The 18341-nt window shown below is 37.1% G+C and overlaps 1 protein-coding gene across 2 annotated transcripts in view; it reads right to left on the bottom strand.

The window, feature by feature from the left end:
* The window catches only part of GART (phosphoribosylglycinamide formyltransferase, phosphoribosylglycinamide synthetase, phosphoribosylaminoimidazole synthetase), a 38119-nt gene that overhangs the window by 5958 nt on the left and 13820 nt on the right, over positions 1-18341 (bottom strand). For both annotated transcript variants that reach the window (XM_084495821.1, XM_084495822.1), the window contains exons 5-19: positions 17569-17680; positions 16246-16314; positions 14191-14316; positions 13160-13247; positions 12718-12803; positions 11968-12136; positions 11134-11365; positions 8869-8963; positions 8111-8220; positions 7325-7523; positions 4033-4281; positions 3545-3697; positions 2302-2505; positions 1835-1966; positions 1077-1207 (exon numbers count right to left, since the gene is read on the bottom strand). In XM_084495821.1, the coding sequence (XP_084351947.1) occupies positions 1077-1207; positions 1835-1966; positions 2302-2505; positions 3545-3697; positions 4033-4281; positions 7325-7523; positions 8111-8220; positions 8869-8963; positions 11134-11365; positions 11968-12136; positions 12718-12803; positions 13160-13247; positions 14191-14316; positions 16246-16314; positions 17569-17680 (2155 nt within the window). The remainder of the gene's footprint in view (positions 1-1076; positions 1208-1834; positions 1967-2301; positions 2506-3544; positions 3698-4032; positions 4282-7324; positions 7524-8110; positions 8221-8868; positions 8964-11133; positions 11366-11967; positions 12137-12717; positions 12804-13159; positions 13248-14190; positions 14317-16245; positions 16315-17568; positions 17681-18341) is intronic.

Raw genomic sequence — 18341 nt, 5'->3', positions numbered from 1 at the left:
GATTAGTTTTAAGAACTTAGTTTTAAGTACTACTTAGCTTAAAGCATTGGTTGTCTTTTAAATAAAAGTAACCCGTTAATCCCTCCAAGATTTACCATGTCAGCACATTTAAATATCATGAAGTGGTTTTGAAAAAGCAGAACTGGCTAGCTGAAAACGTGGCAGGGGGCACTAGAAATAGAGCCCAGATCAACACTGGTCTGAACTCTGCTACAAGCTACCAGGTAAGAAGTGGTAAAGCTTATACACCTCAGTGCCTCTGTTCTGCCACTCACTTTCCGTCTTAACCACTGAGATCATCATCCCTCCAGTATATTCTTCCCCTCATTATATGTGTGTCCTTCACCTGCCTATCACGGACATACTTTACTTGTGATCTGTTTGTACTCCCAAACAGGAGACAGCAGTGCTAACAACCAGATCCTGCTACGATTCCAGTTAACAGTAAAGCGTGCCTTGGGGCCACATCTTCCATATCACCTGCAGTTATCAGTGTAAAGTGACTGTAAAATGCTAAGTCAGAACAGTATCGATTAACATCCTTAATGCACACGGCCACAGAAAGGGCAAAGCCGTGCAGCAATGGATCCAGTAACTTTAAAGGAAACCCAGTGTGCTCTGAATGAGCCCTGAAGAGCCTGGAGCAATGCCAAGGGAGTCAGTGGAAGGTCTCATTGAGTCTGACCTCTTAATTTCATTCCAGTGAGCTACCATGCCTGTTTAGCATCTAATTCTAAATATCAGTTCGGATAAAATACCTTGTTACTTTAGTGAAAATGCACTACACTTAAATAAATGGCAAAGTTTCGACTGTAGAAGATTTGCACTGGTTTAAGACAATGACCATGCCCAACACCATCAGGATTACTAGTAAATAGGAAATAGAAAATAGGAAGTAATTTTCTTCCCATGTTAGGTCATATGCCCAAGGGCACGAAATTCATGACAGAACAGAAAATAAAGCACTAAGACTTTTGAAATCGTCTCTTACTCAGTTAAAGTAATTATTTCACAGTACCCTTCTACTGTAGTCAGAGCTAACGAAGGTTAATTTTAAAAAGATGAGAAATACTTACCTTTGTAGGAATACCAGCTCTTTCAGCTTTCCTTAACCCTTCCACACCAGCTTTGTTAGAAACAACAAGAACTATTTGTGCGAAACTGGTGGGCTTCTTTGTGCTGTTTATGAGGGCTTCCAGGTTTGTGCCTGAGTGAAAAAATAATTAATGAATATCAAACCATTCCTGGGGAATAAATACAGTTAACAGCTAGCAGGGGTTTTAAATAAGCAGCAGTGTGGGTGAGACCCAATCCAAAAGATACTGAAGTTAACAATAATCCTTTATTTGTTGACCTTACTGGGAAATGAATTTGACACCTGGAGTCTACAGGGCTTTTACTAGCAATTGAGTATGTAAACTGTAGTTTCTGGAATTGGAATGATGGTTTATTTCTTACCAAGTGAGAATGCTGGAAACCCTGGAAGTGACTAGGGGGCAACAGGACACTGATCTGTGTGTAAATTAAAGGTGCTGCCCCTATAGTGCAACACGCACTGGTTGTTTGAACCTAAAACATGCAGAAATTTGTAGATAAAATGAATACGTGCAATTTATAGCCAGTTTTCAGCAGAGGGTAAAGATCATTCTATTTCTGATTGAAAATACTCCTAGGGCAAAATCTATTCTGCCTGGGACTGAGCACCAAAAGCCTGTCAGAAGCCTAGCAAAGTTGCTGTGGAGACTTGCAAGGACTTCGAGAGATTCTGATTCTGAGTTGAAGTTCCTTTTTCAATAGTCTGTTTTACCCTGCAGTAAAGAATATAAACTCTCACCTGTTCCAGAGATAAGGACAGCAACCTTCACTTTGTTTGTTTGGATTTTGCCTTGGATATGGCTGTGCACAGACAGCGACCTATTTGCTCGCAAGGCTTCAAGCAGATTGTGGACTTTAACATGGGCAGAGCCTGAACACACAGAAAGGAAAAAAAAAAAAAAAAAAAAGAGATAAACAAAGTGAGAAACGAAGAGGAGAAAAGTACTAGTGAAAAGAGACTAGTGGCACTGCTTTACTTCTCAGTATTTATTTATAGTGCTGGTGACATCTGACAGTGCTAAGCACGTGTTCTATAGACCAAGACAGAAGTCATGAGGACTGTCATTTTAATATCCCATGCACTAAAGCCAGAGAGGTCCCAATTAATAGTTCAGTGAATGGAATCTCAGTGAAATTCCATGGAGATGCACCAGCTAAGTAATTTAGTTCTTCATTTTTTTTCAAGGAAAATAAAAATCTAGTAACCTTTTTGCAGGGAGACAACCCTTCCAATCAGCCAGGCTGTCTCGTGTTTCTGGATGTCCTTGAGGACCTGCTGAGCCATCTCCTTCTGAACGATCAAGACGGCACCGATCCCACAATTAAACGTCCGAGTCATTTCCTCCTCAGAGAGGTTCCCTTCTTTATGGAGCCAACAAAATATTTCAGGAATCTTCCAGCTAAGAGCATCTGAAGAGATTTGAAAATACAAATGAAGAGAGGAAGCCACTACCTATGTACAAAAAACTAAAATTATTTAGAGTACTGAAAGGCAAAATCCAGATGTAAAGCGCAGACTAAGTCCCACAACAGCATTAGCTTGAGTGATATCAGCTTTCATGCAGGGAAACAGGATGTTTTTTCCTTCCTTACTGAACAAGGCTTGGGAATAGCAAAAAGTGTCACTCAGGGAGGAAATTAATCACATCGCTCCACTGCAAACCATTAACGAGTAATTAAAAATAGGCTCTAAGGCAGTACTTGGAAAATCCTCTTCTCCACGGTGACAGCCCTGCTTCTAGAAAAACTATCGTACAAGAACAACAGCCATAAAACTGGTGCAAAAGCCAGATCCAACAAGGTAAAGGTGATTTACAGCATCACAAGAAATGCTTTGGATTAGCTGCTGTAATGGAACTCCAAAGACAGTAGGTTTCTTTCTTCATGTTATATTTAGTGACAAGTGGAAGGATGATGTATGTACAGTTCTGGGCTACAGAACTCAACTGTAGTTCCCTTATTTTATTCTACAACCCACCTGAACGCTGCATAACCTATAATAAGTCATATACCTTTTCATACTTTGCTTCTCTTTCTAGCATACCTGATGAGACTGTGGTGAGGATTAATTTAAGTCTGCTGAATAGCAGGAGATCCACCTGAGCCAGTAACCATACCTGAATGCCAATCCAAAGCTTCATGAATGTCATTTAATTATCAGTAATTTTGCAGATTATTGAAAATGGTGACAATTCACTTTGTGTTGCTTTTAAACTTGTTTTATTTGTTAAAGTATGGATAGAGCCCTTAAGAAAGCCAATCCAGGGAAGCGAATTCAGTAGACAGAAGTCCTAAGACTACAACATGTTTTGACTGGCTATAACAACAAAGAGAAAGCAAACTGATTTCTAGACAGTGCAAGTCAGTCGATACAGTCCCGTGCACACAGGCTTCCACACTGATCCGTATTAACACGCAGATGTTTCTACAGCTTTTCTTTTTATCTCACCTAAAACGACACCACAGGACTCTGGGAGAACTCGGGGGATGTTTTCCAGCAAGCCTCCTCCAGTGATGTGGGCATAGGCTTTCACGTGGCCTGAGCGAAGGACAGGCAGCAAAGTCTTGCTGTAGATCTTAGTTGGGGTTAACAAGAGATCTCCTGTAGATGAAAGAAGATGAAATAAGACGAGTTAAAGCGCAGAAAGAAATGTTAATCAGTATGAAATTGTGGAAAACTCCAAGTAATAATTTGATGGATAGTAGTGAGCGTTACATTACACCATGTCTACCACTTTTAGCATACAATTAGTTATTTCTCTCCCACCCTTCATTTCTTTCCTGCATACGTGGAAAAAAAAAAGATGAGAAAATCTTTGAGAATCGAGTAATTTTTCCAGTGCTTTAGCAAAGTTATAAGCAAAGGCACAGGCAAAACAATAGTGTGCATTTGCCTGTTCAGAAGTACAAGCAAAGAAACTGCGTTACAAACAGTACCTAATGTCTGATCACCAGATACGCCAACTGGAGAAGAGAAGTCTAATGATGACTTTTCAACAATCTTCCTTACGAGGCTGTACCCGTTGCTGTGAACCCCAGAAGAAGCCACTCCAATAACCACGTCCCCATCAGCAATTCTCTCCAGCTGGGGCAGCATCTGCCCTCGCTCTACTGCACCGACGGCAAAGCCTGCTAGGTCGTACTCTCCAGGGGGGTACATGCCTGGCATTTCAGCAGTTTCTCCTCCTGTGAGAATGAAAAAAAAAAAGTGAAGGGGCTATTGGAAAACACTTGGACCAGTGCACATGCATTTTTTTAAAAGTTTTAAACTCATAAGGCATTAACGGATGGAGATTTTTTTAGTTAGACAAACATTAAAAGTAATTAAAAACACACATTTATCACAGGCCTCCTAATTGAGCAAGCAAACTGGGAAAGAGCCTTTCCTCCCTCACTCTGAGGAAGAGTATCACATTGCCGTGCATTCACATTTTAAAATCAAAGCACATGGTTAGTGGGCTAGTGCTTCTTATCTCCAAATTTCTGCCAGGTTTAACATTCTCCATTAAAGACTTACAAGATACAAGAAACTCATTAAAGAACCTCAAAGGTGTGATACAGCTATTAGTTTCACTTGCCTCCACAAAGATTTTGCATATATTACTCTTCTGTCTGCCACTCCTGCCCACAACCTGGGCACCATTATCACCACGGCTCTAAACATCTGAGATTTATAGACTCTTTTGGGAGAACACCCCTAACAGTGAGCCTTTCCTAGCTATCCATGTCACTGAAAAAAATGTGTAGATCATTCTACTCATCTCGATTATGAGAACATCATTGTGTTTTGTCCTGAAAGCCATGTTTTGTCTGGCTGACCTCATTCAGAATGCAGTTTGAAAAGGTAATTTTCCAAGCTTGCATAAAAATGCGTAACAATGCTCAGACAGCATTCCCTCTCTCTACATGCACCAACACTGGCTCCATTAGTGCTCTTCAGGTATAAGCTATTGGTCTTCACTGTTCTGCCTGTCACATCTCATTCAGTCTAACAAGACAAAATTGCTGTGTTTAATACATGAAATGAGCATTCACTGCTCACTCCGAAGTTCTCTGAACAGCCATCTTCACACTACTACCTCATACTCCCAAGCACCTGGTGATAAGGCGACGGGAAATGACCTCAAGTTGCACCAGGGAAGGTTCAGGCTGGATATTAGGAGAAGTTTCTTTACTGAAAGGGCTGCTCAATGTTTGACTGCTGCTCAGTGCTAGATTCTCTGGAACCTTTTCCAGGTTTCTACTCTACACTGCTAAAACCAACTTTAACATCAAAGTACATGCTGAGAAGTTTCACTTGCTTAGATATATTTGTTTAAAACCATATTTAATAACATTTGTGCAAAACCAAACTTTTAGATATGTCCTTCAGTACTGCACTATTTAGTGGTGTGATGAGCTTAAGGTGTTTGAGCTGAATATTCAGCTAGTGCAGAAATACAAGGTAAGAATTCAGGAACATGTTATAGACAAGACTTTTATGAGGTGATACTGTACATCGACATGCTCGGTGTGTGCACACTAAAATGAATGTGTTAAGCTGGAGCCCAAACTGAAATTTATTTTAATGATCGAGGCCACAGAAAAGTGTTTCTGCTTTGGATTCAGTTACTGCATCCACTCTGTCCCTTCCTTCTGAGAGTGCCATAAATTTTGGGAAGCAAATAACGACTGTTTTCTTTATGAGTTCCAACTTATTTTTATGTTAGCACAAAAAGGATATTCACCAACCCATTTACAATTTTGGAGGTATTATTTTATGGTATTAATTTACAAATGAACAACACCCTTTGTAGTTTTAAAGTCTTCCAACTGGAAGTAAAATCTTCAAATTTCAGTAAGTAATTTCATCGTAAGATTTCACCTAACATGTACTTATGCTGAAGTATGAATGGATTGATTATATTTGATAAACTGAGAGACTACTAAAACAAACATAAAACTGGCAAACAGCTCATGCAGAAAAAATATAAAACATAACATAAATAGCCCCTTGTTCGAAGCATGTAAACTCCTTTAAAATAAGATAATCTCAGAACACACTTTTGTTGCCAACTTTTTTAAAGGAGCCAAAAAAAAAAAGGGACAGTTACACTATTACCAGTTATCAAGTGGTACATAAAGTAAGATAACTTGATCTGTTACTTTTATTCTCAAATCAAAAGCCTTTTTTGAAAAATTAGGATAATTCTCCAAGTAGTTTTTTTATAAAAGGGAAAACTATACAAGGAAACATATTTTTGGGATTAAAAATTTCATTGCATTAAAATTTAACCCTGCGTTGTATTCCTTTTATAAACTAAAGGTGTAAACAAAACAATGTCTTTTTCACTGACCTACAAATATTTTTAGAGTTGAACAGTTTTAAAGTTGTTATTTTTTATGAATTGAAATCTTGTATTATTTTCACAGATTACTAGATTACTGTATAACAGAATACATATATAATTTGTTAGTAAAACGTACTGTGTGCTTTTATTGTAGGGCTGAAAAGGGAAATGCTCAAATTTGAGTCTTAAGAGCTTCAAATATAAATCTTCAGTATGTCTGCAACAGACAAGTAGTTTTGCTACTACTGTAACTAATGAAACCTGGTTTATTCACTTATTTCTGAACTTCTGTGTCTTAAGAACTGAGCTCCAACTGAAGCTTTTCCTTCATCGATAAGAGTATTTTTCTGGTTTTCAAGTTTTATGAGGCTTGTGGACATTACATGCCTGGGAGATCTCTACCCTTCCTGACAGATTTGGTTAAAATCAGCCAAGAGTTTCAAAGGATAATGTGTACACACACAGGGACATGTGCATGCACAGCAACACATACAAATCTCGTTTCAAGGAAAACTTTAGGATTTCCTTTAGGATAAAGGATAAAAAACCCAGAAACCTAGTTGGCATGTTTTCAAAATCTACTTGAAAAACATGAAGTATTAAAAGACATTTAATACTAGTTCTTAGGTTTTTTAGGTAGCAGTTATAGTTGCAAAGTTAAATGAAAAGATGGGAATAAGAAAATTTATATGCAACTTCCTGAGCTAAGGCAACATTTGTAAAGTACCGTCTCCTTCCAGTGGGCAGAGATCATGTTCTCTGAAAGCAGGGACATGTGAACCTTTTTTTTCTACACCTCTGAGATTCTTTAATAGAGCCAGAAAACAACCACATTAAAGCAATTATACAGAGATTGCATACGGCCTTTCACACCCTTTAAAGAAAAAGCGTGTTCATACCCAAAAGAGCACATCCTGCCTTTTTGCATGCTTCAGCTATTCCTGCAATGACCCCCTGAGCCACTTCAACGTCAAGTTTACCGCAGGCAAAATAGTCAAGGAAGAAGAGGGGCTCTGCGCCTTGAGCCAGGATGTCATTGACACACATAGCAACCAGGTCTTGACCTATAGTGTCATGTTTCTTACACACTTGTGCAATCTGCAAAACACAGCGAGAGAACCTGTTTGTTAGCTTACAGAAACTGAAACACAAGCAGAGTCTGCAATGGAAGGGGATCAAAAGCATGCGGTTCCTCTAGAGGCTTTCTGAGGAGCAGCTCCAGATATTATCCTTTCCATGAGCCTCTCCTAAAATTTTATTTTAGGAGTTGTTACTTTATCAGTCGGGAAGTACAAAACAAACTTCACGGAAGGAGACTGAACTGGAAAGGGTTTCATTGCAGTTTGCATTTACTCCACAGCAACCGTATAATTGAATGTTTTCCCCATGAGTAACCTTTTTGAGGATGGAGGTTCTTCCTCAGTGAAATGGTGTACTGGCTATGCACTTAATACTAAAAATGAGCTATTTTAAGCATCTGTTCAAATAAGGCTATTTACATGCTGGAAGTTATACGTATATTAAATTATTTTACGTGTAGAAGGGCATTTTTCATTCCCTTTTTAGAAATACTTATTTGTATTTCTAAAATAACTCATATTTTATGATAAAACGTGGACAGTGGTGTGATTAAACAGTTTCCCCTTTGTACTGTTTTCCTTGCTTTACATGGATTTTCACATTACCTTGAGTTTTGTGCCAACACCATCGGTTCCAGATACCAGGATAGGATCTTTGTAACCAGCTGCTTTCAAATCAAAGAGGCCAGCAAATCCTCCAAGCTCTGCATTGCAGCCTGCCAGACAGAAGAAATAGGAGAAAATACTAAACTTTTACTTTCATGGGTTTCTCCAGGATCTCCAGCACATTAGCTAATTCTCTCTGTAATCTCTCAACATGACTTTGAGTTGTCACCAGGAGACTTTCCTCTGACATTTACAGCCTCTTCACAGAGACACAGAAGCTCCTAATCCTCTTAAGTTTGCTTTGTTGTTGTTGTTGTTTTTTAACTTCATTACTATTTAAAGCTAAAAATCCAAAACTTTGTAACTGAACATTCAATAATTACTGAGACTGATATACATCGCCCTTGCATTTAGCATTTTTCTGAAAAACAGAAAAGGAATTGTGGGAACAGTTTGAAGCCTGCTGCTTTCTAGGAAAGGATAACTAGGCATTTTCCCAATGGAATTCCCCTTTCTCGTTGTTACTACTGCTTACAGTCCTTGTTGCTAAGAGTGGTTAGAATACGGTAAGTGTGGTCATCTTAAAACTGAGCTTGATTAAATACTGAGAGAGACAAATATGACTGGAAATACTATGACTGCTAAGAAATGTCTTATTGCATGTGTGTGTGTGTGTGTGTGTATGTCTCTCTATTTTTCTCTCATAAGACTCTTTGCTATGAACTGACTGAAACAGGAATAAAGGATACAATTCTTACCTGACCTTGACGTGGCTGCAGCTAGGGGTTTAATTTTCTGAACCAAAGTATTCCCTGCTGCGATGTCTACCCCACTGTTTTTGTAAGTCAGGCCTCTGAAAGATTGTTAAAATTGTTATGGCAATCGATTTCTAAATGCACAAACACATTTTAAAATATTAATTACTTCTTTATACCATTGCTTCACTAAGGAGATTAACCATTCAGAATCTTATTCTGCTGTCAATGAAGTTTTTCAAGTATCATCTATGTTCTCCTACATGCACATTAACTTTGATCATATAAAATAATTTCTAAGTATTGCAGTATTCGTGTCAGGCAGGCTCAATGACTCAAAGGTTAATCTTTTTCCTGTTTGGAACCTGACCTCACACATATACCTGAAGACAGGGAGTATCGTACCAAAGATACAAAATTTCATGGATTTGCACCACAGATTGTTTGCTGTAAGCAGTATTCAAATATTTCCAGGTATACTGAAGACAGTATCAGAGCAAAAATACCATATGATATCCAGTAATATACCATGATTTAAAAAAAAAAAAAAAAAAAAAAAAGCAACAACAATGTAAATGGATCAGGTTTTGTAGGGTTTGAATCCCTGGGATGGATGCTGACACATCAGTAGTGTTGTTCCTATGGTCACAACAAAATGTATACAAAAAACAGTGCTAAATCAGAACACCTCAGATAGCTTTTCAAAAGCAAAGTAAGTCAATATTCCTCTGTGACACTTTGAGAGTTTAACAACTGCAGCTTAAAGTTGTCTCTCCTTATAACCTGGAATGATACCACCACAAAACCAACTTTTTTTTTTTTTTCATGCAATTTGTCTGTTCCCCTGTTCACAGAGTGACCTTTTTGTTTTGGAGATCACAAGATTAATGACTTTTAATTACAGGTACGATGAAACAAGAGCTGTGCTATCAAGGAAATACAAAGGTAGCTGCACACACATTATATCACTGCTCGAAAATTTGCAAGAGGAAAATAGTTACAAGCAGCAGCAGTTCAGCCTGTGAATAAGACTCCAAAAAATCTTACCCTGCAATAACAAGTGACCAGAGCCAGCCCCTTTCAGTCTGAAAATAATCAATACTTGACATAATTTCACCTTATTTTTAAAAGCATGGTATTTACTTTGATTGTTTAAAAGGAGAGTTTTTTTTTTTTTTTTTTTTCTTAAATAAATATTTTGGATATTTCCACAGAGAGAAATGCATAGGACTGCATTAGTCCTGCCAAACTGCCAAGAGAAGGCGTCCCCAGCTTTACAGGGCCAATCATCAACCTTCCTGAATGTGGCCCTTGCCCATGAACTCAGTGCTTTAGAGAACTATTAATTAAAGTATCCTCTTCTCACACAATGTCAATACAAATACCAATTACTTATCTTCACATAAATTTCTCAAGAGATGCACAGTACTTGAAAAAGAAGACCAGGTAGGAACACCCTTGTTCATTTAGTAAATTTATTGATTATAATTTTACAATAAACTAATCAGTATACACTGTTAGCAAAAATTAAAAACTTGCTGGTATGCTTCAAAGACTACAAAATAAGCTACTATCAAAAGTTACGTTTTGAGCTAACTGGAGAATAAACAGGCAGATAGGCTTTATATTAGGTAAAAATGAGTCAAAAATTTTGCAAGAAATTCTCAGTAACATCAGAGGCACAGTAGGACATGCTGCTTTAAAAAAATATGCTCTCTCAAGACCGTTAAACCAAATACTGTGAAAATAAAAAGAATAATAATAAAAAAGAATGATACATTCTACCTATTTTTTTGCAGGCTATTATAGTATTATGCATATCTCAATAAGTAGGTGATTCAAGACCATTTTACTGTTCCTAGAGACTCTAAAATGAACCAGTAAAATAGCTCAAACTTCGTTCATGCATCCATTTCATGATACTAACGTTAGACTTTTCAACAACAAATTTAGAGCAAAAGCTATGGTTCAGGGTCTAAGAAACAGAAGTTCACCTTTCACAAAGCAGACATAGCACAGACAGCACAAGTTACTTGTGCTCGCCACTGCAGCTTAATCCCAACTTAGGGAATTAAGTGCGTGGATCAAAGAGTTAACAAAAAGCCTGTTCCTTCCTTGGCTGGTCCTGCTTAGACTGCTCACAGGGATGCCAGTTAAAACTTGTCTAGAGTTACGCACAATCAACATCAGTTTATTAATGTAAACTAGTGATGTCTTTAAGTCCCTTTTATATCAGTTATTTCCATTTCAAGTATTTCAGATATCTACCTGGATTGACTCAGGAAAGCTATAGCCCGATAACCAATGTCCTTCCTATAAATGGCACCCTTGAAATTTATGGCTGCTACTCCCTTGTTGGCTTCTTGCAGTGCTGTCATTAGATCTTCTTTAACAGCAGTTACTGTAAGGACTCTTCCTCCACTAGTCACCACTTTGCCATCCTTCAGGGCCGTGCCTGCATGGAACACCTCCAGTCCTAGTTCTTTAGCCTTGGAAAGTCCTGTGTTTGTTGTTTAATAAAATAAATGCAGAAGAAAATGAGTTGATTAGAACATTTCTCTATTACATTACAAACACATAAATTTTCAGCACTTACTGACTGCCTAGAAACCACAAACAAATTCAGTGTGATTATTCTGAGAAATAAGAATATTTTTTTAAAAACTATTTTTTGTTGATAGATGAGTCTGCTGCTTCTATGCTCAGAGACAGAAAAAGGTATTTAGCTGAAACATCTGCATACAGCATTTAATTGCAGATAGATTTTATACTTCACTGACACAGAGACTACAAAACGTATCAATATCAACACCTTGTAAGAATCAGTAATCGCCCCAGAAGCACTTAACAGTAAAACATATTAAAGAAATGCTATAAAACTTAACAATACAGTGTGGAGATTTCTAAATGCTATGGCTGTGTTACCAATAATCTTTGATGTGTGAAAATTCAGTTGTCTCTTGCTGACCTGACCCATAATCACAGGATCGTAAGTTTCTGTGAATCTGGGTTATACTGATTCACCTTCATCAGGCAAAATGAAAGGCTGGAGAGAGGACAGGAGAGGAATCAGACTTCTGCACTTTCTCCTGCTGTATTTACCTGTTATTTCCAAACCCTTGGGATAGGTTCCTGGATATCCTTCACTAGCCATCACCACGGTCACAGCTGCACTGTCTTCAAACCAAACTGGCATGGAACTAGACAACTTTTTATTGATAACTGCTTGCATAACTTCATACAAATCACTTTTCAACAGTGGAAGAATTACCTACAAAAATAGAGATTTAGGAAATTGAAGAAAACAATGTAACATTTTTACATTTTCTTCCCTGAGCTTTTCAAAATAATACTGCATCAGTAAATGAAAATACTATTTTTTGTGGTATTTTCACACATATGTACAAGTTGTGCATCACATATGTACCTTTAATTCTCTTCCTTAAACATAGTTTCTATGAGTAAAAGAACTACCTTTTCTCCTAACGGCAGAGGCCTAAAAACCTTACTGTGTTCTGAAGAACAGAAATTAAGAGTCAGGGAGTGGGGAAAGGATGTGTTTGCTTCTTCAAGTTAAAAAAAAAAAGATCCCATTCCATTCTGGAAAAGATAGGAAAGCACTGAGTTCCACTCAAGCTTACCCTTGCAACACCCACATTTGAGTATATATGATGTGTTGAAATCTGGAATAGAACAAGCTCATAACAGACTTTCTGTCTTGAATAAACAAACCAAATATTTTAAGTCTCAGAGCAACTGGCAGATTATTCATCTGAAAGTTAGTTAAGAATAATGGTAGATGGCATCAGAATACTCTCCCCTACTGATACATTGTCATTTACCGACGCTCACCTGACATTCGGGGTCACCGAATCTGCAGTTAAACTCTAGAACTTTAGGTCCATCTTTGGTAAGCATTAACCCAGCATAAAGCACACCTAGAATAAAAATATACAAAACTCTATCTGAGCAACTGCATAGGTCATTTGTTTTTAATCTACTCATGGCAGTGCTAAACAGGAAAACACATTCAGTGTTCATTTAAAGCTAGAATGTTAACACTTCTTTTCAACTGTTGTTCTTTCTGCTCTTTCTCATTTGACAATTACCAACCATTAATGAAAAGATATCAATTGTTTTCAATGGACTTTAAATCAAGCCACTAATGCCAAACAGTTTTCAAATAAATCAAAGCTATCTTCCCTCACCTACAGTGTGAGTTAGGCCCATAAAGAGGACAAAACAAAACTTTCTCTTTAAAATTAAAAAAAAACAAACAAACTTTTATGCATACCAAAATAGGGGACACCTTCTTTCCTCATGCCATCAACAGTTTTCTGAAGAATGGTATCTCTTATTTTCAGCAGCGTATCTTTAGAAATCTAATAAAACAGGATTAGAAAACAGTCTTTGTAAAAAGGGAATGCATGATTTTCCTACTGTTATGGCTAGCATTTTGGAGAGTCAAGCAGAACACTTCAATGGGCTGCTGCACATTCCAACACATGCTTCAAACAAGGGAAAGCTACTACTTTTTTCCTTTCTCCACAGAATAAATACTACAGCATTAATACAACAGGTTACATTTCTTCAGACATGTGGCTCTAGATCTAGATCTGCATGTGCAATTAATTAGTCCCACTGGCTTCACTAGAACAAACCATTTGCACAGACGTACTGGCATTCAGATAGGGGCTCCCGAAGACAAATCACTGTTGGAAAATACTGGGGTCACTGATTGCATTTTGTTCAATAAAACAAAATTAGTAGCTTTACAGAGGAACAGAGGATTTTTCTTTAATAAAAAAGAAAAAGGAATGGCCATGACATAGGTGAACAGAAAGCAAATTAAATCCTTTTACAAATAGACAGTTTGCAGAACAGAAACAAAACTAACTTGAGCTACAGCAAAGATTCATCATTAGCTTAGCCCAGAGCAAAATAAAAATGTGGTTAAACATGCAGTTCTAATGATGTTTATTCTGTTACACTTAGAATCATAAAATTATTTAGGTTGGAAAAGGCCTTCAAGATTATTGATCCCAACTTAAAAAAAACAAACAAACAACAAACAAGGTTACAAAAATAACAAAACTTCCATCTTCATAATTAGAAGTGATTCAGTAGAAATATCCTTCTCTTTAGAGGAACAAATTTATCAAGTTACAGGCTTTAACTGTCTACGTTCGTTTTAGGCAACACTTTCCATCCACAAGATCCCACTCTCTCCACATCCTGTTAGTCATGACAGAATTGAAAATTCACAGATATTTTCAGTATTAGAGCTGTACTATGGTTACAACAAGATGTTTTCACATTTTTTACCTGAGGTGCTGGAGAATAAGCTCCCATTCCCCCAGTGTTAGGGCCTTCATCTCCATCCATTAATCTCTTGTGGTCCTGGGCTGGGGGCATGGGAGCAATTGTGACGCCATCTGTGAAACATAAGCACTAGAAAACAAGGAAAATAATTAAAACACAAGTATATGATTACAATTTCCTAAAGTGCAAAAAAAGTGCAAATCTGTTTTATTTTTAGTGTTACAAAAATGGATATTTAAGAGTACTAAAAATACTGAAAAGGCTGAAAAAAAAAAAAAAAACTCACAGTGAAGTTACTTCCTCCCTCCCTCTCCTTTTCCCTGCTCTGGAAAGAAAATATTACATCCCTTTCAAAAATTCCTTTTCCTAATTGACAAAACTCCATTTGCTTTTACATTATTTGTAAATTACTTACATACCACACTATTTAGGCTCAGTATCTTCATAATAACATATCTGCTAACATCTTTTATAATTGATGCTCACTGTTTGGATTACTGATAGCAGTACTCATAAAAACAGAATCATTCAGGTTGGAAAAGACCTTTAAGATAATCTAGTCCAGTCTAACCTCTAAGATCATCTAGTCCAACTTTTATATTTAACATTTTATAATGCTAATTAAAAGACAACCCAGGATTTCTCTTCAAAACCTTAAAATGTCAGACTGTGAATATATAAAAAGCTATGGTCATTTGTGGAATGTGAATTATTTTGACGGGCAAGGCAAATAGTACTTTATTGCTATCAGTCAACTCAGGAAAAAAGTAAAACAAAACAAAACTTTAAATTGCATGCTTTTGTTATTGTATTATATTACTGTAAATCTGCAGGTATTCTAAGGACCACACATTTTTCACCAGAGAATGGAGATCTGGATAAACCCTTACCCCCTTATCTGCTAATGAGGTCAAGCCAACCAAGAAGGAATAAGGATGACCAAAATTTGCAAGTCTAATTTTTTCATATCGGATGGGAAACCTGATTATGCAATGACTAGAAACAGTTAGAGATGATCGCTTGCTTTATAAATACCACCACCTCCAAGATGAATGTTCACAATATCCAGTACAAGTCAATTGCAGCTCCGGGACTCGGGAACCTGAGCTGGTACTTGGCTGTTCTACTTCGGGCGATGCCAGTGTCAAGTTCCCATGCCACCTCAAAACCTAGGCTCTAATTCTCCTTTACACTCTGCTAATTAAATCAGATTTATTTTATTTTATTTTTTAATGAAGGAGCTGCATCATGAAGGAAATGTTCTCTCTACATCTGCAAAGTAAATCAGCGTTGTCAAAACATTCAACAGCCTTGTTTCCAGGTCCTTTGTCCCCGGGTGCACTTCCACATTGCAGTGTCTCTGGCAATGAAACTGCTTAAAGAGTATCCTGCCTGCACCTGTCTTGAGTTGCTTCTTCCTGTGCTCCAAAGGAGGTCACTGATCCCTCATGATATAGTTCAATATATCCCCTTTATTAGTGGAGCTGAAAGTCTCCATTCTCCCTTACTCCCAACCATTCTTCCTTCTCCTGCTCTACGCTTCACCACCCTGTTACTTGTATTGATTCAAATGGGACTGGACTATAAACCAGACCACAGAAAATATGCAAGTTGTTGTTGATCTCTTTAAAAAAAGGTTGTTAGTTTATAGCTCCATGAACAGGTAACTGGTATAACTGAATCAACAACAAATAGTAGTGAAGTGGTAGGAATAAGGAGGAGATCTTATGCTGTCTTTGATGCCAGGGAAATCATAACACAGATGTGCATGCTCAGTTACTTTCAAAATTTTTATGTTTTTATTTTTTCCCCATGGGGGAACAACTGATTACTGCCTGAGCTATTTTTATTTATAATATGAATTATTTTAACAGACTGCAGGAAGTTTGGTTCTTAACACATCTGCCTTTAATTAATAAAACTACATTTATGAACAGGTAACTGCTTCTAATTTAAGTAATAAAATCTTATGCATCCCTCCTATCGGTACTTACATGTTGTTTCCTAAATAACTTGAAAAAAGTATAATCTAAAGGTTATAGTGAGAAACACACTTACAGAAACTTCTTCTCCTTCAAGAAGTTCTTCAACAACAACCGTTTCCCCAGCTGTGCCAAAAGCCTTATCCTATATTAAAAAGAGAATCTCTTCAGTTCTGTGTTTCAGTCATTTTATAATAGTTAAAATGCAACAAGAAAAGCAAATACATCAGGAAAGATACATTCTCCATCCTGGATAAGTCAGTAGCAACAATAATATAATTGTTCCTCCTTTTTATTATCTTTTAACAAATGCAAATTCTATCTTGAATGTTTAAAAATTGCAGGTGATACTTAGGCTTTCTGAGTAATTCCTTGTGCTCTACCTGCTGAGGTTTGCACCCGTGATACTGAGGGCTTATAGCAATGACCATCAACTCTGTAATCTGACCTTTTACTTTATAAGATAGTGAAATTACATAGAATGCACTGAAGTGTGGGGCGGGGGCAATATTTTCACATTCCAGTGCAAAGTTTGAACTGACTGTATGTTTACTAAATTAAGAACCACAACAGCACACTGACAAGAAAATTTTATATGTCTTTAAGACTCTTTAACACATGATAAAGTTTTGTGGTTTTTTTTTTTTTGCTCAAGACAGAATGAGGTGACCACATGTTATGATTTGTCCAATAACCATACATGCACAACAAATTATGAGTGTAGACCATTTTCGGACCCTTGAAATACAACACGTGTGACATATAACATCTCCTACAAATCAGCACAGCATTGCTGTATTGTAAGAGGCTGTGCTGCAGGCACCAGTTGAGGACCTGACCTGTGTAACTAATTTTCCAGCTCTATGTTCCTAACCGTTCAGATCGAACTGCTTCATCTTGGTTCTCTTCAGATTTTGATGGTCCTAATATACTTGTTGACTATCCTACCTAAATATATGCTTAATTTGAAATAATTCCACTGGAATTTTACTACACATTTAAGTGCCGTGTGACTGGAATCCTAAAGCTGATGTTGCCTGTCAACATACAGCTTAATCACAGTGTTAATATTAGAGCACTGCAGTACCTGTTTCATTATAGCAGAGGCTCAAAAGAAGCAAACAAAAAAAAATGAAAACCATGCTGAAATAAGTGCAGGTCTTCAGTAGGAAGGATTTTGTTTTAGTCTACATAAACTATGCTGAGAAAGAGTGCTCTGCCTCAAGCAATAATATGATACAGCTTCAAAGCTGTCCAAATAATGGTTAAAATATTTGACTTCTGTTAGGCAAATTCCTATTATATAGAAATAAAAAAGAGCTTTTCTGACACTTTGACATGGTTAACAACTCATTTTGTGTAAGAACTCTTCTAATCAGTGCATGACATTTCCACTCACCTGCATGATTTCATTAACAGCTTTGCAGGCTTCTTCCTTGTTTGAAGCTACAATTACTCCTTTGCCAGCTGCCAGGCCACTAGCTTTTACAACTAAAGCTGGGAAGTTCGCACTTTAAAGATAGAGAAGAGAGATCCAAAAGTAAACACTCTATATTCCAACCATATTTTGTAAATATTCTGAACATGCCAGTAGTCGAAAAATCAAAATACTCATCAGTTTTCCTGGCAACAGTTTTATGTTATTGAGTAACACACACATAAAATCTAGACTTCTCTTGATATGCTACGTCCGCTGAAGCTTTCTGCTTCCTCTTTTTTTTCACACCGTTGAATTTCACTAGTGTACCCAAAAGGCTGCTGTTCTTCTAATAATTTAATATTGTATCAATGTTGGGTAAACTGGATAGTATTCTGATAATTACATCATTATTTGCTGAGTAAGCTCCCAGTGCAGAATCCATACTTGTGGAGAAAAGAACAAAGAAGACTGACCATGCTACGACCATCAGACTGTAAGGTGGGTTTCCATAACAGACAATCTGAAAAAAAATAAAAACTTCTACCACATTTTCCTGTAAACTGAACACTGAACTTAGTTTTCATTAAAAGAGTAATAAATAAGGAGCCATTAAATTATTACCACAGAATGATAGTGTCATGTCAGATTATCCTTTAAAACCATTATGGATATTGTACTACAGCTAAGAATATTGACACATTAGTAATCATTTGATTGTTTAGGATATCTAGCACACTGTATATGGCTTTAAA

The sequence above is a fragment of the Aythya ferina genome, assembly GCF_964211825.1.
Source record: "Aythya ferina genome assembly, chromosome: 1".
Taxonomy (NCBI): domain Eukaryota; kingdom Metazoa; phylum Chordata; class Aves; order Anseriformes; family Anatidae; genus Aythya; species Aythya ferina.
This window is presented reverse-complemented; position numbering and strand designations above follow the sequence as displayed.